This window comes from Coregonus clupeaformis, chromosome 29 (assembly GCF_020615455.1).
Source record: "Coregonus clupeaformis isolate EN_2021a chromosome 29, ASM2061545v1, whole genome shotgun sequence".
In the NCBI taxonomy this organism is placed as follows: Eukaryota; Metazoa; Chordata; class Actinopteri; order Salmoniformes; family Salmonidae; genus Coregonus; species Coregonus clupeaformis.
In genome coordinates, this window is record NC_059220.1 from 24,347,369 (window position 1) to 24,369,799 (window position 22,431).

General features: G+C 45.4%; 2 protein-coding genes across 4 annotated transcripts; one reads left to right on the forward strand and one right to left on the reverse strand.

Annotated features, from left to right (window-relative positions):
- Positions 1-127: 127 nt before the first annotated feature.
- Positions 128-16,075, reverse strand: LOC121544897 (autophagy-related protein 2 homolog B-like). Of its 2 annotated transcripts, none has more exons than XM_041855126.1 (43): positions 16,012-16,075; positions 14,983-15,385; positions 14,708-14,870; positions 14,397-14,549; positions 14,194-14,296; positions 13,886-14,048; positions 13,618-13,797; positions 13,405-13,501; positions 13,141-13,305; positions 12,852-13,003; positions 12,646-12,757; positions 12,307-12,550; positions 12,043-12,205; positions 11,777-11,869; positions 11,349-11,537; positions 10,918-11,191; positions 10,711-10,816; positions 10,413-10,617; positions 10,148-10,290; positions 9,797-9,960; positions 9,387-9,562; positions 9,119-9,269; positions 8,785-8,978; positions 8,552-8,632; positions 8,335-8,441; positions 7,930-8,022; positions 7,761-7,831; positions 7,578-7,654; positions 7,330-7,500; positions 6,791-6,923; positions 6,499-6,698; positions 6,165-6,394; positions 5,853-5,970; positions 5,563-5,754; positions 5,352-5,453; positions 5,101-5,179; positions 4,754-4,973; positions 3,309-3,378; positions 2,985-3,067; positions 2,692-2,813; positions 1,048-1,202; positions 762-911; positions 128-621 (listed from the first exon to the last, which is right to left on the reverse strand). In XM_041855126.1, the coding sequence occupies exons 2-43, from the start codon at positions 15,142-15,144 to the stop codon at positions 391-393; spliced, it is 6,237 nt and encodes a 2,078-aa protein (XP_041711060.1). In that variant the 5' UTR covers positions 15,145-15,385; positions 16,012-16,075; the 3' UTR covers positions 128-390. The 2 variants fall into 2 exon arrangements, with proteins under 2 accessions (XP_041711060.1, XP_041711061.1); XM_041855127.1 differs by having other exon boundaries at positions 16,003-16,074.
- An 834-nt stretch (positions 16,076-16,909) lies between these two features.
- LOC121544363 (GSK3-beta interaction protein) lies at positions 16,910-21,715 on the forward strand. Of its 2 annotated transcripts, none has more exons than XM_041854293.2 (3): positions 16,910-17,069; positions 20,561-20,800; positions 20,909-21,715. In XM_041854293.2, the coding sequence occupies exons 2-3, from the start codon at positions 20,564-20,566 to the stop codon at positions 21,065-21,067; spliced, it is 396 nt and encodes a 131-aa protein (XP_041710227.1). In that variant the 5' UTR covers positions 16,910-17,069; positions 20,561-20,563; the 3' UTR covers positions 21,068-21,715. The 2 variants fall into 2 exon arrangements, with proteins under 2 accessions (XP_041710227.1, XP_041710226.1); XM_041854292.2 differs by lacking the exon at positions 16,910-17,069 and adding an exon at positions 17,085-17,417.
- The last annotated feature ends 716 nt before the right edge of the window (positions 21,716-22,431 follow it).

The window sequence follows — 22,431 nt, forward strand, 5'->3', positions numbered from 1 at the left end:
CAAAATCAGCAGGGGATCAAATACTTTTTTCCCCTCAGCCATGTTATTTTCTACTCCCTATATTACTCTTTATTTTTATTTGTTATTCACTGTGTATTTATTCCTCATGTCACTATTTCTATTAGATTTTTTATCTTATCTTTAACTCTGCATTGTTGGAAAAGTACCCGTAAGTAAGCATTTCACTGTTAGTCTACTACGCCGGTTGTCTACGAAGCAAATTTGATTAGATTTTTTGCATCAGAAAGTTAAATCTGCAGAGCTTCCTTCCAGCTTGTAAGACTCAATGGGCCTTGCAACAGCTGAGAGAGAGTGTCTTCTTCGAAACAAAATATACTGCCCTCGGATTTCGCACAATCATCTGTTCAGTCATTGGACAGCAGTCGGCCATCACTCCTCCCCTTGCCGCCATTTCTGGGATTCCTCCTGGCGTGCGTCTGGGTGAATCTGGTTCCTCATGCCCCCCAGTACGTTGGAGGTGGCCTCGGTGGCCATGATGAGAGGCTTGACCACAGCTGGGGGGAGCTGTCTAAGGACCCCACCCACTGCCCCGGTCATCCCACGCTGCTCGTGCTCCCGCGTGGCCGTGTCATAGATGGTCAGAGCAGTGTCCGTGATTCCCTGTGGGGACACACACATTGAACATGATTTATAATAGTCCTAATAGGTAACTTCATCCTGTATTCAATCTTGTAGTGTGTTACACGTTAAGCAGCACTACAAGCAGATGAGATGCAAATTGCTAGCATCTTGGAATTTACCTCTTTTACAACACTGTAAGCATTGGCTACTCCTTCTCTTAGATCAACTGGCTGATGAGCAAATCGGTAATGAGAGAAGCGTTTTATTCTCTTCGTTTCCCTCTCATCGGATCCTGGAGATACCATGTCATAGGCAGTCTCTGCTGCTGCCTGAAGAGCACAAATAAAACAAATAGTGTTGCGTTATATTATGGAGCCCGACACACTGGTAACACAGAAGTTCAGATGCAAGACAGTTACAACCTACATTTGAATATTTCTATCTGGACTGGGGTGTTTTTTTTACCTGGATAGTCCGCACCATGCGGTTGGTAAGCTCTAGAGCAGCCATAGCTGTGGAGGTTCCAAAGGAGGCAGTACCCCGCTGCAATCCACGTACAACCCGACCATCCTTCCGGTACTGCTCTATCGGGAGCCACACCAGATCCCTAAATCCCTGGACTGAACATGAACACAGGAGGAACATTTTGTTATTATTTACAAAAAAGGCTGATTAGATCAGGATTTCTGATTTTAGTTTAGTTTATTAATACATCTACACAATAAAATACCCTAAAATACATAAACGCAACATTTAAAAACATTTTACAGTTCAAGAGTCACAGTTCATATACGGAAATCAGTCAATTGAAATGAATTCATTAGTCCCTAATCTATGGATTTCACATGACTGGTAATACAGATATGCATCCGTTGGTCACAGATAGGGTAGGGGCGTGGATCAGAAAACCAGTCAGTATCTGGTGTGACCACCATTTGCCTCATGCAGCGCGACATATCTCCTTCACATAGAGTTGATCAGGCTGTTGATTGTGGCCTGTGGAATGTTGTTCCACTCCTCTTCAATGGCTGTGTGAAGTTGTTGGATATTGGTGGGAACTAGAAAACGCTGTCGTACACGTCTATCCAGAGCATCCCAAACATGCTCAATGGGTGACATGTCTGGTGAGTATGCAGGCCATGGAAGAACTGGGACATTTTCAGCTTACAGGAATTGTGTACAGATCCTTGCGACATGGGGCAATGCATTATCATAATGAAACATGAGGTGATGGCGGCGGATAAATGGCACGACAAAAATCTATAAAATGCAATTGTGTTCATTGTCCGTAACAAATGCCTGCCCATACCATAACCCCACTGCCCCCATGGGGCACTCTGTTCACAATGTTGACATCAGCAAACCGCTCACCCACACAACGCCATACACGTGGTCTGCGGTTGTGAGGCCGGCTTGACGTCTCTAAAACGACGTTGGAGGTGGCTTAAGGTAAAGATATGAACATTCAATTCTCTGGCAACAGCTCTGATGGACATTCCTGCAGTCAGCATGCCAAATGCACGCTCCCTCAAACTTGAGTCATCTGTGGCATTGTGTTGTGACAAAACTGCACATTTAAGAGTGGCCCTTTATTGTCCCCAACACAAGGTGCACCTGTGTAATGATCATGCTGTTTAATCAGCTTCTTGATATGACACACCTGTCAGGTGAATGGATTATCTTGGCAAAGGAGAAATGCTCACTAACAGGTATGTAAACAAATTTGTGCACCAAATTTGAGAGAAATAAACTTTTAGTTCGTATGGAACATTTCTGGGATCTTCTATTTCACCTCATGAAACATGGGATCAACACTTTACATGTTGCATATATATTTTTATTCAGTGTAAGTATAACAATAGTATCTTTATGTTGATCCAAAAGCTTACAGACTAATTTCCAGTGTGGCGCAATCGGCCAAAAGCATGATCTTTGTCACTGTATCTTGTGTGGTGCTGAGAGGCTTAGACAGAATCTTCTTACAAAGATCCAGTTAATCATTCAAGGAAGCCCTTCCAAATTAAACCACATGCAACATGCTGTCTGATAAATAGGTAAAGACATTAGTGCCTCAACACCAGTTTATCAACTTATACATGTCCTACTTACCCAACTGTACCAGGGAGTGGATAGGTCCCACTCCACCCAACAGTCCTGGCAGCTGGTTCTTCTTGATGTCATTCAGCCACTCATTTATTGCATAGGAAAAGAGCTTATCCACACCCAACAGTCTGGAAGAAAATCAAGAATGTCCTCATGGTTACTGCATACTGTATTATTCATACTATACATAAATAGCTTGTGTGTCATCATTTAACATAACAAATGACCCAATTAAGTGTTGGTAGGTCCAATCATAACGAATCATACTAATAGGAGGGGACTGTACTGATTAAACCTACCCTTGTCTGTAGCATAATCGCCTTAGTTTCAGCTCGGAGCAATTCAGCTGTGTCAACCCAATCACAATACCAGCAAACGTTCCCTGAAACAGAGGAGCAGCGCAGGAAACATGAGCAAAATGTGCTACTGTGAGGGTAAGAAATGTTCTACTTATATGGAATGTGCTTATCCATTTGAATACGGTCCATCAGAGCTTGTGAACCAACATATTGCACAATATGTTGGCCGAACAACACCATTTGTCAAGCCTGTCAACACTGGAATCACTGAACACAAAACTGAGTGTTAGTATGCAGTGTCTGTAAGATATTGCTAAAACATACCTGCTCCATTGAAACATGTTTCCCATGGTAATCCAGACGAATGGGAACTTCAGAGGTAAACCGAAACTCTCTGAGGGAAATCAAACAAATATTTCATAATTTGCTAACAAAATCCATAAACACAATGATGTGTGTAGTAGAACACATGGTAAGTTGAAGATAAGTTTTGGCTTAACCCAAATGACATCAGGTACACTACATAACCAAAAGTATATGGACACCTGCTCGTCTTATTCCAAAATCATGGGCATTAATATGGAGCTGGTCCCCTCTTTGCTGCTATAGCCTCCACTCTTCTGGGAAGGCTTTCCACTAGATGTTGGAACATCGCTGCGGGGACTTGCTTCCATTCAGCCACAAGAGTATTAGTGAGGTCGGTCACTGATGTTGGGCGATTAGGCCTGGTTCACAGTCGGCGTTCCAATTAATTCCAAAGGTGTTTGATGGGGTTGAGGTCAGGGCTCTGTGCAGGCCAGGCAAGTTCTTCCACACCAATCTCGACAAACCATTTCTTTATGGACCTTGCTTTGTGCACGGGGGCATTGTCATGCTGAAACAGGAAAGGGCTTTCTCCAAACTGTTGCCACAAATTTGGAAGCACAGAATAGTCTAGAATGTCATTGTGTTCTGTAGCGTTAAGATTTCCCTTCACTGGAACTAAAGGGCCACGCCCGAACCATGAAAAACAGCCTCAGACCATTATTCCTCCTCCACCAAACTTTACAGTTTGCACTATGCATTGGGGCAGGTAGCGTTCTCCTGGCATCCGCCAAACCCAGATTCGTCCATCGGACTGCCAGATGGTTAAGCGTGATTCATCACTCCAGAGAACGCGTTTCCACTGCTCCAGAGTCCAATGGCGGCGAGCTTTACACCACTCCAGCCGACGCTTGGTATTGCGCATGGTGATCTTAGGCTCGTGTGTGGCTGCTTGGCCATGGAAACCCATTTCATGAAGCTCCCGACGAACAGTTCTTGTGCTGACGTTGCTTCCAGAGGCTGTTTGGAACTCGGTAGTGAGTGTTGAAACCGAGGACAGACAATTTATACGCACTACAGCACTCGGCGGTCCCGTTCTGTGAGCTTGTGTGGCCTACCACTTCGCGGCTGAGCAGTTGTTGCTCCTAGATGTTTCCACTTCACAATAACAGCACTTACAGTTGACCGAGGCAGCTCTAGCTGGGCAGAAATTTGACTAACTGACTTGTTGTTAAGGTGGCATCCTATGACGGTGGTGCCACGTTGAAAGTCACTGAGCTCTTCAGTAAGGCCATTCTACTGCCAATGTTTGTCTGTGGAGATTGCATGGCTGTGTGCTCGATTTTATACACCTGTCAGCAACGGATGTGGCTGAAATCGCAGAATCCACTCATTTGAAGGGGTATCCACATACCTTTGTATATATAGTGTACTTGTCCACCTATACACATAGTAAGGACACCTACCTGAAGAAGATGGGCTGGTCATTGAAGGAAAATACAGTAGCAGCCTCAGCTTCCCCAGAGTCGCTGTTACTGGGCAGGGTGAGGCCGTTGAGGCTGAGGCTGGAGCGGCTGTGGGCAGGCACAGAGATGATAGGGGCAGGGTCCTGGCTCCCACTTCCATTCTTAGTGAAGCTGCACGAGACATCTGGGGCAGACGGCTTCTTCATTGAAACACACAGTGCTGCAGACCAACAAATGCATCATTGAGGGTCAACATTTTGCTCAGCGACAAATCATTAAATAAGCTGTGAATAAATGCTATTCAGTAGGCTTTATTGCTCATACAATACTAGCCAAGGATATTTTACCTTCTTGATCAGGTGGAGAGAACATCTCAACTTCAGCAGCAAGGCTAGCAAAGAAGTCTTTCAAGAAAAATAATGCATCCTACATGAAAATAAAAAGCCTGTGTCATTTCAAAGGGATCAATAGTATAACTGAAAACGTGTTAAATGAAAGTATGTGAAAGCCTCCCATTTCCAAGGCTTGAAATCTTTTGCAAACCTCAGAAGGATGTATGATTAGCTGGATAAAACAAGCAAGTTTTTCTCTGGCTCACCTGATCGATGTTGAGGCGAAGGGGCATGAGTGAGACTCGCAGAGAGCATTCCTGGGGTGCTTGACCGGTCTCTGGACACATGTGCAGAGCCCGAACTGTCAGCTGCAAGAAAACAAAAACATATTCAGCATCAACATGGCTTAACCACTACCATGTCTTTGATGTGACCACAATCACATGGACACTACTCTAGATGCACAGTGTCCCTCACCATGTTGGAGTGGGCCGTGCGGGGCATCTCCTTGCTGGAGTAGAGGTACAAGAACTTGTTCATCTGGGAGGTGGCCAGTCTGTCTCTGATCTCCAGGTCCTGGACAATGAACACCTGCCGGGACACAGGCTGGTCCGCCACCGAACAAGAGGCCACTGAGGCCTGGGGGTACACCTCATGTTGGAACCGCACCTGGGAAAAGAGCAAGAGGTCCTAAACTTTAGCTTCAGACTCCTAGGCAACATGTTGTATTGTTACAGGAGAGGGGCGGTTGTGTCATGTCCTCTTACCTTGCTGAGCTGGATCTCCATCAGGATGTCAGGGTTCCTGCCCCGCCCTCCTCCGGCCCGTCCTCCACCCCTGCCCTGTCTGACTGGGGTCTGGGAGGGGGAGCTGTGTGGGGTACACCTTCAACATCATCAAAACATTAACAGAGGACACTTGATCATCTATTGCACCTTTTGACCATTACTCTACATCCGTTTCTTTCTCTATCCATCCTGACATTTGACACAGCCTCAGTTCAATCACATCTCCCAGTATTGTTGTTGTAATAAAGAACAGTTGAACAGTCCAAAGCGCACACACACACACACACTCACCCCCAACTTCTAGCTGGAGAGCAGGTGAATGTCGCACTCCCAAAGTCCTTCCCCCCGTAGAGGTGCCAGATGACAGAGATCTCCCTGATGAGGTAGCGCACCTCGGGGACAGGGAAGTTCAGGGCTCCCCTGCTGGAGTCGCTGCTGTCCAGGGGCTGGCCAAAGTGGTCGTCTTTGATCTCAATGGAGTCTGGGATCAACTTATTCACCACAGGCTCCTCGTCCCGATCCTGAGACAAACACACCCATCACACCAATGCAATGGACTGAGACTAAACACGTACAAGTTATTCAACATGCTGAGTAAGTAACTGTATGAGATGCATGCTCTTACGTCTACTCTGGAGCCCGGGGTCTCTAGAATACAGAAGTCGTCAGTCTCTAGGACCAGGCTAGGAGCAGGGGTGATGAGGGGTGAGTGGAGGGTAGGGTAAGTGGGACTCAGCTCCTGTGGCAGATTTCCGCTCTCGTCTGGGAAAAGGAAGAGGTCAGAGCGAGGCTGGTCGAGGTCTTGATTCTGCTCCTCATGGATTCCTGTAGGGGAGAGTAAGGACAACATCAAATCACTCAGATAACTACTATGCATGTAGTAAATGTCAAGTCGTTTTAGTTATATGTAGTCTCACCGTTGTGTTGCAAGGCCAGGCCGTGCTGGCTGTCTGTCTCCTCCATGGCCTCACTCATCAGGTCCTGCAGCATCTGCTGCTCAGCCTCGGGGAGCGGAGGAGCCTGGGAAGGGGGCCGGCTTGGAGCCTCCGACTGGCCAAACATACAAGGACAAGACCATAGCCTCAATACAATATTTACACCAGTATAAATTCTACACCGTCCAGACTGGTCTACTCTCTCAAGGCAAGAGTTTGATATACTGTAATTGTAATGGCTATGTTGTGTCATAAATGTGCCTCACAACTTACAGATACAACAAATTCTCCACTGCCCAGTCACTGCTCCTCACTCTAAATGCAACAGTTTGATATTTTTATTTTATTTAACCTTTATTTAACCAGGTAAGACCCATTTATGTTAAAAACCTATTTTGCGAGGGCAACCTGGCAAGAAGGCAAAACAAGGAAATAGCAGCGTGTACATAGAATATTACAGAAAAATATAGCGTAATGGCTATGATAAATCATACAGAAATCTGAGGAGTATAAATGCTGACCTTGGCTCTATTCTTGGAACAGGTGCTTTTGGCCTCCGGCCCAGGGGGGGGCACTAAGTCTCCATAGCTGGCCACATACTGGATGAGGTTCATCAGAGCAGCACAGGAGTCTGAACACGTTCTGATGTGGATGACATCACTGGAGCAGCGCAGCTCAAATCTGGGCTCAGTCTGTGAAAAGACACAGTGAGAAGACTTGTTGTTGGAAAGATGTTTCTCATAGATCAACAGAGGTTGTCAGCTCTTACCAATTCTCCGTCCACTCCAGGTTTGACAGCAGTGATCCTCAGCTCTAATGTTCCCATGTCTACCACCTGCACATAGTCTGGGAGATAAAGTACATGGGTTACTGGCCAATCAAATCTGTTTAAACAGACTGCATGTTAAAGCATCTTTGAATAACATATACATTTTACCAGAGTTTGTCTCACCTCGCATTAGATTTACAGAGACGGCATTGCTCTTGTCAGAGAGGAACAAAGCTGCTTCATCCAAAATTATCCTAGAACCATCACAAAATACATACTGAAATACAGAAACGTCCAATGACATGTCATTTCTGATTTTCTGTCAATGACATTTCCAGTGCTGCAACTGTACCTGAGTGTGGAGGATGAGTGGTCTAAGGAGACACTGCTGGAGATGCTGAATGTCTCCACTACCAACAGAGACCTGAGTGGCAGGTACAGGGGTCTGCAGAGAGGATATACACCATGTTAAAATACAAACGCTGATCATTCAGATACACAGCTGAGTTAGGTTATAAACATGACGTATCTACACTGTAATCTAGTCCAGTGTTACCCAACTCCAGTCCTCCAGTACCCCCAACAGTACACGTTTTTATTGTAGCCCTGGACAAGCACACCTGATTCAACTTCCCAACTAATCATCAAGCCCTAAATGAGTTGAATGAGGTATGTTTGGCCGGGGCAACAACAAAAATGTGTGCTTTGGGGATACTCGAGGAAGGGAGTTGGGAAACACTGGTCTAGTCAACAGCACCTGTAGTCCAGTGAGCAGCTCCACAGGTGGAGATGAATGGTGGTGACTGAGGCAGGGGGGGTGTAACCCAACACAGGCTCATCAGACACATTCAGGAAGTCCACAATCTGTTACACACAACAAAGAAACACTGATCAGACAGGAGTATGGTTAATCGGATCCAAGGGATGCTTCAAACTGTACACAAACACCTTGGATGGACAGGTGTTGAGTTTACCTGGTCATACCAGCCCAGTTTGGGGGGAACCACTCGGTGCTGGAGTGTGGTCCCTCTCACTCCTACTGCAACCAGGAACTCCTGCAGAGGAAACACATACTAACAGTGAGCACATATCTCCCCGTCTGTCCAAAATTACATGGCTTTTCTTTCTCAAGCAACAGACTAGTGTTTGAAATCCTGGCACAAGTTCATGCACACCACTAATAGAAACGTAAATGGGTTGTGCCTACCTTGACATTGCGCTCCATGTTTTGGGAGGAGATCTTGACGGCGACAGACAGCATGCTGTGGGCCTCCAGGCCGATGCCCTCCGAAGGGGACGCCCTATCAGTCTCAGAGGGGTAGATGGCCGGCTCCAGCCAATGAGGACGCGTCCTGCAGGGCAGCTTGATGTCGGACACTGGGGTGTCTCCCTCCACCAGACCTAGGTAGAGATATAAACCCATACAATGTAACAGACACAGTGGCATCACCATGAACAATGTCATATTTACTCATTTAGAGAGGGGGATCTATGAAGCTCCACCTCAAATTTGTGACCAGGCTTAATGTCTCCAGTCTTACCTTGGTGATAGAGACAGATGTTACTGGTGTGGAAGCAGATGTAGTGCTGGTCTTTGTAGCCTTCGTACTGTGTAACACTGAACAGGACCCCATTCTTCACCTCCAACCAGAACTCTCCATGTCGGTTATTCAAAATAGTCTTATCCTCCTGCTGGAAAGAAAAACAAATTTGGGGGACCAGTCAGCCAAAGTCTCAGCAAATACCCAGCTGTTTAAATGCAATGTAATTGAGAAATGACAGATAATTGTGACTGTAACTCAGGGTTACCTTAGCGCTGGTCTGCAGGGCCACCAGGCCGTGGTTGACAGTGAGAATGACAGAGAACAGGCTCTGGGAGGTCTTGCTCTGGGCCTTGGGCTTCTTCTTCCTGCGAGATCTGAAGCACTGCTCAGAGGCAGGGGAGTAGTAGTACATGGTCTCCTCCTCCGAGCCACTGTCCTCCTCTACAAGCACAGGACACCACAGCCATAGGAGTAGGCAAGTTCATTTGATATGACGGAATAAAAATTTTACCATTACATTTCAGTACTTTTTTACCTGGTAAATTCGTACATCTCATATTAATGCACACGAACAGAGTGCACTACAGACTTACAGCAGCGTATGAAAACCATGAATGAGGTTGAGATGTAGCAGATGTTGGTTGAACTATGTAACTACGTGGGGAGAGGTCTCACCCTCAGTGCCAGTGGAGCGGAACGTGCTGAAGCTGTCCTTGGTGTAGTGTGCAGCGTTGATCAGCTGGCTTGCTACAGAGAGCCCTACTCCATATGGCATGTTCTCCACTGTCTCCACCGGCGAGGGAGCGTTGGGCTCCCATAACAGCAGGTCATTGTTTATCCTGCAAGAAGAGACATTGTAAAATTGATTAGAGACATAGTAAAATGATCATAATAATAATTAATAGTAAATAGTCAAAGGAATAGTTGTGGTAGAAGCTGTAGTAGTTATAGTGATTGATTGTGATACTATCGTTTTCGCATTCCTAGAACATTTGATTAGTTTCCCCAGTTTTTTGTGCACAGTACCTGTTATGCAGTTTCTCATAAAAGGCCTTGTTGGGTAATGATAATTGCACATTTGGCAAGCACAACTCTAGGATAAAGCGGGAATTGCTCATGGTTTTCTCCTGGAACTCGGTCATTTCAGCCACATCACCAGGAATGACCATCTAAAGGAGAGGGGAAGAAATGTCAATCATTCAAGTTGCCTTAATTTCCAGTCCTAACTAAACGTTGATCAATCAGTCCTAGTTATGTTCAAATTAGTATTTCAATAATGATGTGTTCCTACCTCCTCATTCTCATACATGACCCGGCGTGAGGAGAAGGGGGAGGGTTCAGGCTTCCCAAAATCACAGACATCCTTCAGTGAGTGGGAACCTCCCCCCTCCTCCTCTTCCTCCTCTGGGGAGTGGCCTTCAGCCCCCTCGTCCTCCTCAGCAGTCACACGCTCCAGGATGGAGTGGACAGCGGTGGGGTTGACTTTCAGCACCACTCTGGAGGGGCAGGGGAGGGTTAGTAACATCTAAGGGACAAGGTATAGGTATGACATGAAGCAGTACAGTACTACATGGACAGGTGTACAGTACCTGGGCCAGTCAAACTTCCCACTGTCAGAGGTAGTCATGTCTCCATCCATGGTGTGGGAGACCCTGAGGAACCTGGCTGCAGGCCGGTCCTCTTCCTGGAACTTTCCTGTGCGAATGGATGAAAAATGAATACATAAATGATATGTATCAAAAGTGGTTCTGGTTTTGAGGCTACGCTGTCCGTTAGCAGCTGGGTGACATACATACCAACTAGCTCCCTGAAGGTGAGCTCCATCTTGGTCTGCTCTGGGGAGCTTCCGCCAGTGAACTCTGTCTTGACCTCCAGGTCCTCCAGCTCCAGGTACAGAACCTCCTTCTGCAGGGACTTCTTAAACCAGGGGCCCCTCTCCTGGTCCGAGCGCAGGTCTGGGATGGGGAAGCGCACCACCAGGCTCAACACAGGAGCGTTGACTCTTATCGACACGTGGGTGTTGGCTGGAGTACGGCTGTCATCAAGGAAGACCTCTGTAAAGGCCTTGTGCTATGGGGTGGACAGAAACATTTGAGGTGATTTACTTTTTCATAGTTATTGCAATAATAGGCAGCTTCCTTAAACACATGGTAAATTGTTGTACAAAATTGTACACATGGTAAAATCGCTGCTATGACTGTAAAGATGGTATTAATACGGTCCTCACCAAGCTGATGTGTTTATTATAGGATGTGTACATGTGAGAGGCCATCATCTCTGTGGTGACCAGTTTCTGTGGCTGTAGCAGAGAGTTGAGGCGGTCCACGATGCTGATGTCCAGTTCAGAGCGGACTGCCCCCAGCTCCACCTGGAAGTCAGCCTTCCTGGGCATGGTGCTCAGACGCACCTGTCCACCCTGGAGGAAAGCATGTAAGGGGGTACTGTATCAGGCACTGTACAGGATTTGCTAAGTACTGTACATTGTGGGCCAAATCCTAACTTGAGATCTACACAAATCTCCCTTTGACATTAATGCATAATTGATGCAGAATTAAGTCTGAGTTACTTGAGGCTATCGCAAGTTGGGTAGCGGAACTGGGAAACGAATTACGGTGCATTCACTGCACCTTTTAATCTCACTAAAATTGCTCTTACCTGCGGCCCTCTGCGTTCAGACAGTTTGTAGAGCAGGTGGAGGCAGGTGGCAGATGGTGCCTCAGTGGTGACAGGGGTATCAAATGTCAGGAGCTGAGGTGGGACAGACAGAGAGAACATCAACATCTCTACAAGCACATGCCATGTATGCCTAGATCCAAAAATAGATTTGAACATCTGTCATGCTGTTATGATATCTGTTATGCCCATGTGTTGTAATCTGATTACTGGGACTCTGTGGATGTTGTTGGTGGGGAGGCCTTTACCTCTGTGTACTGGACCCCTCTCAGGGACACACCGCTTTGGGCCTCAGAGGGGAAGAGACACTCCAGCAGCTCCATTTGGCCCAGGGACACGTCTGTGCTGAAGCTGTGCAGGCTAGAGCCCTGACAATGCTCATATGTCACCTTCATCCCCTGAGCCACAAACCTGGAGAGATAGAGGACACATATGACATGGGATTGAGTCAGTCAGGTTACAAATGTGGCAGGGGAGTGAAAAATATTAGCAGACAATGTCAATAAGATCACCTGAGGTGGTCATGGGGGCAGGCATCGTCAAACACTGTGCGTAACTGGATGAACCCTGCTGGGGGGAGCTGGTCGGAGCAGGCAACCCTGAAGAAGTCAGCAGCCATGGGGGCCAGGGGGCTGGGGGCAGCGTCTGGCGGGGGCAGGGGGTCGATGTGGAGAACACACACAGCCAGGCTCCCCAGAGTAAGCCTGAAGACCAGCTCCGGCCTGGACTCATCACCATGGGCTTTGCTTGGGTGGGCTGAGAAACACAGGACAAAATTAGTGAATTACTGACTTGTAAACACTCTGCTCAGTTTATTCTAAACGGTAGTGACAGTGTATCCTGGTTCTTACAGGTCTGTCTCAGCAGCTTGTGTTGGAGTGGTGAGTCCCGCATCAGGAAAGGGCTTTCCTGGGTCTGCTTCTCCCTCTGTCTGGGCACATCCAGGTAATCGTCCCAAAGGTTCTTAGAGGACAAAGGAACAAAAATGACACTATGTTACAATAACCATGTCATTAGGTCAGGTTAAGATGCTTTTACTAAGTCTAGTGAGACGTACCGTGGCATTGCCAGAGGGTGACTCTCCTGGGGAGGGGGAGTAGTTACTGTTGAGTGACAGGTCCAGGTCCACAGTGGGCGGTTCCCCCAGTGGGGGGAGGGACGACAGGCTGTGAGACATGTCCATGTCAGCCATGGAGAAGAACACATCCTCTGCTCCAACAACAAAGAAACTAGATCAAACAATTGTTCATGATATTCAGATAGAAGCCTACAATAACTAACAAAAAGCTCAATACAAGTCATCAGGTTATTAAACATAGTGGGTGGAGGTAACAATTCATCTGAACCTCGGCTGGACACAGTTCTGGTGGTCTGGCTCTCGAAAAGGTCAGGATCTTCTCCGGCCATCATTGAGTCCTTCTTCAGGCAGCGGTTTAGCTCCATGTGGAGCCGATGCTCATCCTCCTGCTGCATGGGCCGGTTCCTCTTGTCCTTCCCCCACTCCGGCCCACCTTCAGACACAAAAGCAGAGGCTTATAGTATTTCACTCACCAACCTCTGAGGCAGCTCCTTTTAAGATATCATCATTAAATTGCAATCATTAAACCCACCTGAGCCTGAAAAAACTCCAAACATGTCCAGGAGTAGGTGAACTTGCCTTGGAGATAGCAGCATGATCATTGTACTAATCTGTCCATCAACATCCAACTGAAAAACAAAAATACCCTTTCAAAGACCAAGACAATAGACATTCTGTGCATTTCAGTGTGTCCAAGTTTCACAGCTGCTGTGCCATTTCAATCATGTGATAACGCTGTACCAACCTTTGCTCCAGGCATGGTTTGGTTTTGTTTCAGGACAAGCGACAGATCGATTCTGCCACTAAGGTGACCAATCTGCATGGGTTCAAAGGGCGTTGCAGAGGAAACAGGCTCTGTGAACTGGGGGTGTGGCTCACAGATTATTCTGGGGTTCCAGCTGGGGGATAGCTTGGCCTCTGTCTCCTGAGGGGGTGCAGAAAAGGGAAGAGTGAGTGAGTATCAGTTATCTGTGCTTAAAACTACACAGGAGATTATTTTGATGTAGACTCACTGCTGGGATGGGTGAGGACTTGAAGCCAGCTCTGGCTGCCTCTGAGAACTCGTCCCAGAATACGGTGACTCCCTCCAGTTGCAGGTTTTTATGTGCAAACGTGGTGGGCTGGTGCACATTCACACTGGAGCTCTCCTCACCCGTCTCATCACAGTAAACAATCCTGAAAAACACAAAACAGATAAGGATTTAAGAGCTCATGTAAAGAGTGTAAAGCTCTATAAATTGCTCAATCAAATCAGGAATACCTAAGTAAAAGTTATTGGACACTACTTGAATGTGCAAGTAGTTGTTATAACCTAACTTACTTGTTGATTCGCATCTCAAGAGCGATTCCTGTTTTGGAATTTTCTGGAACATGTTCTATTCTGAGAACCGTGTCCAAAAAAGTCACCTTGACTCTTCTCAGAACTACAGAAATGAAAGTAAAAATCATAAATCAACCCTACTGATCCTCAGGAAGAAGGCCCAATCAAGTGTTGACTTATTGTATGGTAATTATGTACTGCACCTGTCTCTATGGTCTCTGCAAACTTCTCCAATCCCTCTAGTGGCTGAAAGCTCTCCCCCAAGTCATCCGTTAGTCTCTGGCTCAGACACTCTTTGGCAAGCTGCATGCTGCTCGTCATGAAGCTGGACCAGTACATGGGTTCCATACCTGATGCTAGGGGCACACAGGGAGAAACAGTCATGGTCAACATGATTTATTAAATCTGTAATCGATGTAGAATCATTAGCTAGTTAGCTGTGTGTGCACTAGTAGCAGGCAGCCATAGTGCAATGATGCTGAAGAGACAAACAGAGATGGAGGTGTCCTCTTACCCATGCGTGGCCTGGGTCTGAACACCATCTCCAGTCCCTTGACCTCGAGGGCACAGTTCTCCTGCAGCAGGGAAGCCCATGGTACGGTCAGAGAGATGGTCTGGATGAAGCCCTCTATTACCTCAAAGGGGGCATCCACTGACTCCAAGATCTCATTCAAAGACTGAGGGGGAAGAAATAGCGCTCAGGCAAAGGTACACTTTCAGCATTTATGTCAATACAAATCCAATTATGCCATTGCTATTATTTGTTTACACAACAAAGGTTGAACTTACCCACTTGTCCAAAGGCACGTGTGCCAGTGATCCAGTGCCTTGATAGAGGTCTAAGCTAAGCTGATCTAAACTCAGCTTCTCTTGTAGGAAATTGCCCAAATACCGATGCAAAAGGTATCTGCATGCCCGCTTCTTTATAGACTCAGAAAATGGCCAAGGCATGTTGGTCTGATAATTGTGGTGCTTGTTGAATTCAGTATTCAACAAATATGTTGTATGGAGAAAAAGGATGTTGGAGAACTAAATATTTATCTTCAAATAATTTAGCATTGGTAGTATCGGTCTTGTCATCCTGCAACTTAAAATCAGGACAATGTCATCTTAAACATCCTTTACATACAGGGAGAATTATATGGTTTCTATGGAGATATGTGGCAATAATTCCAACTTCAGTTTGCTGTACCTGTCAATGAAAAGGAACATAAGATTGAAACTGAACTTCATATTTGAACACCACACGTTAAGACATCAGCACCAGTACTAGCAATATTGTTGTCACTCCTAGGAAGAGGTAGACCGTATTACTGTTGGTAGCTGCATGTTAGTTACACCACCCTGACTTCCAAGCGTCGGGCTCATATCTATAAAGAATGGGTGGCAATATCAGCTAACTAGCATCACGTCATTGTTTGCTCAAACTGGGTGTCTGCACGCTTAATAATCCTGTCCATACCGTTAACTGAAAGGATCCGGCGAAATCTGATAGCTTTTAATGGTTTGACAATACTCCTAGCCCAACAAGGATAATTTAGTTGGATAGCAAGTATGTATCTAGTATGACAAGCTTACCAGGGTATGTCGATAGCTATCAAATTAAATCCCCACATAATCGACTTCTTTCTCGTCTGGGGTTGTTAGTTAGCTAACGTTAGCACGACCAAGCTAGCATCAACATCTTGGACTCGAACTAGAGTTTGTCTGCCACGCTCTTTTGAATATAGCTCAACTGACATGGCAAGACAGTATGTTACGTGTCATATAATGAGTTCTATATAGCAATTTGATCACATAATATCTTACATTTCTCACCTTCTGCATGAATTGTTTACAAACACTTTCATGACTCTGCACCATTGAGGGAGTTCGATAAAGTGGACCCGGCAAAAGCGGTGAGGGAGGAGCGCCTTTCTCAAATCGAACAGTAATCTGCGCCGCTCAGCCATGTTGTCAATAAGGCAGCATGATGCATCGTTCAGAAACACACATTTATTTTCCATAAAATATATGTTCTAATTTTCAAACTAGATAAATCCTTTTGATCAAAATCAATCACTTTTGTATTTGAAAACACAGAACCCTAGAATTACTCCACGTGCTTAACCTACGTCACTTTTGTTTTGAGCGTTCTTCGCCGTCGGCCAGAACGGGGCACCTGGCTCACGCAATCAAGGCTAACCCGCTTCACCCGGGCATGTCCTGGACATTAATATAACTCCCTCTTGACGCTTTCCACGTTTCGCTGTACGTAAGAAGACAGGAGAACGTACACATCCGAACTCCACCCCCTTCTGCGAAAATCTACTAAAAGGGTTTACTGCGCATAGGCTCCCAGCAAAGCTTTTTCCTCCACAAGCCATTCCACTTCAACTTTTTCTTATGATTTCTGATCTGAATATTAGCATGTATTGCTACAGTGTGGGCAGTATCATAGGGAAAGAGAGATGATGAGATTTAGTATGAGGGAGAAGGGGATACAGGAAATTAGTTTAAAGAGTATATTGAGTAGAACGTCATTAGATATAGTCTCAAATATTTTGTTATCTTTTTTAAGAGCAACGGGGCTGGCAGGTAGGATAGGGAGGATTTAGTTTCTCCCTATCGCTGGCCCACACTCCAGTACAGTAGGTGGCGGTAATGCACCGTAACGTTGGATGCCAACCGCTGAGAAACCCCACTAGTGCCATGTTCAAAAACAAGGTGTAGAAATCAATGCAAAAAAGTATTTATCAAAAATATATAACTACAGTTGTGTTAACCAGAACTCACTAAGGGCCAAAGATTTTGAGAACTGGAAGTGTGAAATCTTAATGAACAAAACTTTGTTGATCACCCGGAAGTACAGTAAAAATTAACAACCCCGGAGGGAGGTGAGTAACGCAGCTAGAAAAACTATATCTTTTTTTAAATACAGAAATTACATTTCCTGATACTGTTGAAGTTTACGTATAATCATTATTGTTGATTGGAAATACAAATCATTCTATAAAGAGAACCCATAGCCACGGATATTGGCGGCTATCGGCGGTAAGATAGCTAGCAAGCTAACATGCCATGGTGATGATGGTGGACTGCAGTGGGACTGTCTTGTCACGGAATGATAAGTGGTAAACAGTAGTGATGGGAACCCGAGGCTTTCTGAAGAAGGCTTCGGCGCTTTCACCAAATTGTGGCGGAAAACGGTGAATTACTCGAAGCTTCATCTGTTCACAATGCACGTTAGTAACATCTCCTGGTCAGCAATAAATAGCAGCGTGTGATTATCAGACTTGTTTTTTTCTCAACTATTTTAATCAGAATTCCGTGGCGCAGCGGTACATCTTTGGCTTTGTTAGCCTATAATCAGTGGGAATACCTGCATCATGCTTCCCTTTATATTCCTTATAAATATAAACGCAACAAGATAATCCATCCATTTGACAGGTGTGGCATATCAAGAATCTGATTTAAACAGCATGATCATTACACAGGTGAACTTTGTGCTGGGGACAATAAAAGGCCACAATGTTTTGAGGGAGTGTGCAATTGCCATGCTGACTGCAGGAATGTCCACCAGAGCTGTTGCCAGAGAATTGAATGTTAATTTATCTACCATAAACTGCCTCCAAAGTCATTTTGGAGAATTTGGCAGTACGTCCAACCAGCCTCACAACAGCAGACCACGTGTAACCACGCCAGCCCAGGACCTCCACTTCCGGCTTCTTTACCTGCACCCCTGCCTAGTCATGTGAAATCCATAGATTAGGGCCTAATTTATTCATTTCAATTGACTGATTTCCTTATATGAACTGTAACTCAGTAAAATCTTTGAAATCGTTGCATGTTGCGTTTCTACTTTTGTTCAGTATATAAAAAACAAAACAACGGAATCTATGGCATTATTTACTATGCTTAAGACAGAAGCTAATACTACATTTACATTTACGTCATTTAGCAGACGCTCTTATCCAGAGCGACTTACAAATAGGTGCATTCACCTTATAGCCAGTGGGATAACCACTTTACAATTTTTTTTTTGGGGTGGGGGGTTTGGGGTAAGGGGGGTAGAAAGGATTACTTTATCCTATCCCAGGTATTCCTTAAAGAGGTGGGGTTTCAAATGTCTCCGTAGTGACTCCGCTGTCCTGTCGTCGTGAGGGAGCTTGTTCCACCATTGGGGTGCCAGAGCAGCGAACAGTTTTGACTGGGCTGAGCGGGAACTATGCTTCCGCAGAGGTAGGGGAGCCAGCAGGCCAGAGGTGGATGAACGCAATGCCCTCGTTTGGGTGTAGGGACTGATCAGAGCCTGAAGGTACGGAGGTGCCGTTCCCCTCACAGCTCCGTAGGCAAGCACCGTGGTCTTGTAGCAGATGCGAGCTTCAACTGGAAGCCAGTGGAGTGTGCGGAGGAGCGGGGGTGACGTGGAGAGAACTTGGGAAGGTTGAACACCAGACGGGCTGCGGCATTCTGGGTGAGTTGTAGGGGTTTAATGGCACAGGCAGGGAGCCCAGCCAACAGCGAGTTGCAGTAATCCAGACGGGAGATGACAAGTGCCTGGATTAGGACCTGTGCCGCTTCCTGTGTAAGGCAGGGTCGTACTCTCAGAATGTTGTAGAGCATGAACCTACAGGATCGGGTCACCGCCTTGATGTTAGCGGAGAACGACAGGGTGTTGTCCAGGGTCACGCCAAGGCTCTTCGCACTCTGGGAGGAGGACACAACGGAGTTGTCAACCGTGATGGCGAGATCATGGAACAGGCAGTCCTTCCCCGGGAGGAAGAGCAGCTCCGTCTTGCCAAGGTTCGGCTTGAGGTGGTGATCCGTCATCCATACTGATATGTCTGCCAGACATGCAGAGATGCGATTCGCCACCTGGTTATCAGAAGGGGGAAAGGAGAAGATTAGTTGTGTCGTCAGCGTAGCAATGATAGGAGAGGCCATGTGAGGATATGACAGAGCCAAGGTACTAAATAAAACAAATGATTTGAACAGTGCAAAAAGTGTGGTTTCACATAAAACCATTTTTGAAATAGTGTGTCTTCAACCTCATACCCTCACGTCCCTGAATGTTCTGTACTCCCTACCTGCTAAGCTACCAGTCAGGGTAACGCCTTGATCACACCGACAGCGTCATTGCATTTTAGTACACCAGAAGTACATTCATTTCCAAAGGAACGCTGCATTTGCCTTGCAGCATTGCGTTGCAGTGCGTTCTGTTTGGTATGCATCAAACTGTATGCGCAGAAGGTGAATGTTGAACTTTTGTTGCACACATATCCAGATGATGCTGCATACCATTTTGTGCAATAACGCTGTAGGTGTGATCGAGGTGTAAACTTCTTCTTTGAGGTTTATTGGCAGACTACACTCATAAGGTGTATTGGCGCCACCTACTGTACGAGGTAGTAAAAAAAGAAATCCCTAAAAACAAAAGCTGTTTTAGAGTAAACCTTTAGTTCAAAATACGAACTATATTTGTAAGTACGTGTCCAGTATAGAGGTCGGTGTTTGAAAGCAGCTTGGAATCGAAGAAAGCACCGGAACCACAACGAAATCAGTGGGATCTCTTATTTTGCAACACATGGTTTGAAAAAGCACGTGATCAAATGAAGCTTCGGCTGTCATTGATGATGTACTTCTGATAAAGTGATACGCATCGGCACACTGCTTCGAAGTTATGCCTCTCACACCTACAGTGTTATTGCGCAAAATGGAATGCAGCATCATCTGGATATGTGTGCAACAAAAGTTCAACATTCACCTTCTGCTACCATTTCTGTCAAGCTGTCTACCCATACAATTTGATGCATATCTTTGATAAATCAAACGTATGCACCACACAGAACGTACTACAATTGGATATGCAACGCAATGCTGCAAGGCAAACACAGCGTTCCATTTGAAATTAACGTACTTCTGGTGTACCAAAACGCTGTCGGTGTGATCGAGACGTTAGCTGCTTAGCGATTTCGAATCATGCCTCAGAGCTCCGGTATCAAACATAAACAGTAGTAACTATGGTATGAGATGCTAGCTAGCTCGCTAGTCAAACTCTAACTCATCTCAATAGTTATCACATGATTCATGAATGAATTCCAAACCATCACAACACACCAGCCTTTAAAGCTCTACTGTAATAATATATTTGGACTTGCTTGTACCATTTACCTACCTCCCTTTAATATAGTTCTAAATGCAATGTTAATTTGAAGCTTTACATCTTAGTTTACAAACTCTCCTATGATAACAAAAACGCATTTATTATTATATGGTAAAACACTACTTTTTTCTTTCTTTTTGTACTTAGCTTGCATTTACTATACTTAATTTTCTTACTTCTTTTACCTTTAACATCAGTTGATTTTGTGTGTGTCTGGTGTAGGGGATGGAGATAGACTACCGACCAGAGGACTCAGCTGTTTCCTTGCTTGACGAAGACTGTATTAATCACATGAAGGACATGAGGTTGGAAGCAGAGGCAGTGGTCAATGATGTGCTATTCGCCGTGGCCAAAATGTACGTGTCCCAAAATCTGGACAGTGTTTTGGATGTGGCCTACATAAACGTGGAAACGAGAGAGGGAAATCGCTATTGCCTTGAGCTCACAGAAGCCGGTTTAAGGGTGAGGGATATCGACAATATTGACTTGATGCTGTGATTCAATTTGTGCTGTTGAACTGTTATTCTGTGTAGGCCTATATGATTGACCGCTCTATGTTTGACCTTACAGGTGGTTGGCTACGCCTTCGACCAGGTGGATGAGAGCTTGAGCACCCAGTACTATGAGACTGTTTATTCGCTGCTGGACACCCTCAGCCCAGGTTACAGAGAAGCCTTTGGGAACGCCCTGCTACAGAGATTGGAGAGGCTGCAGCAAAATGGACAATAGAAAAGACAGTGTAGCTAATGATGTGGAAGTGAAACAAGGCTTGTTGGGACATCAATTGTACTATCTGAATACAAACATAGAAACCTTTCTGATTAGGTTATGATTTACCGGACATCCATCTGGCTGCTACTACGATTGTATTCACATGGGGAGGGGAGGGGAGGGGGGGGGGAGGAGGATGTATTTTAACGGAGTATGCAAGCACACTCGTTCGCCTAGCCGAACTGAAGCATGCTGACGCCTTAAGCCCCTTCATCGGTGATTGGTCAACGATACTACTCCTAGTAGGAGTGGGAACATGAAGTGTTTGTTGTCATTCAATGAGAGACGACTAGTTTTCATGCACATTCTTTCATTGCACCAAACATTTTAGCTAGATGTAGAATTGCGCAACTTAAGACCTCCTCGGCAAAAACGTCAAAATTAATGACAGATTTCTTGATTTATCCTAGATTGTCTGACTATTTTGATGAAGTGTTTCTGGCTATGTTGTTGCTACGGCTTCTCAATATGGACAAACAGTAATATTGGCGCTTTTTTCTCGTTACCAAGCGAAGGTCTTTAGGGAGTATGAGAGCACAGACGGTCCCTTCGCCTACCCATGTATGCGGACACCTTTAGGCAAACAATTAAAGCACCTGAAGATGAGTTGAAGAGGATGTATCATTGATAAACCTATTTGTTTTGGATATGGAACATAAACTGCTTTTAGTTCCTCAGTAAAAAGCACAATATACAGTGGCTTGCAAAAGTATTCACCCCCCTTGGCATTTTTCCTATTTTGTTGCCTTACAACCTGGAATTAAAATGGATTTTTGGGGGGGGTTTGTATCATTTGATTTACATAACATGCCTACCACTTTGAAGATGCAAAATATTTTTGGTGAAGCAAACAAGAAATAAGACAAAAAAACAGAACTTGGGCGTGCATAACTATTCACCCCCCCAAATTCAATACTTTGTAGAGCCACCTTTTGCAGCAATTACAGCTGCAAGTCTCTTTGGGTATGTCTCTATAAGCTTGGCACATCTAACCACTAGGATTTTTGCCCATTCTTCAAGGCAAAACTGCTCCAGCTCCTTCAAGTTGGATGGGTTCTGCTGGTGTACAGCAATCTTTAAGTCATACCACAGATTCTCAATTGGATTGAGGTCTGGGCTTTGACTAGGCCATTCCAAGACATTTAAATGTTTCCCCTTCAACCACTCAAGTGTTGCTTTAGCAGTATGCTTAGTGTCATTGTCCTGCTGGAAGGTGAACCTCCGTCCCAGTCTCAAATCTCTGGAAGACTGAAACAGGTTTCCCTCAAGAATTTCCCTGTATTTAGCGCCATCCATCATTCCTTCAATTCTGACCAGTTTCC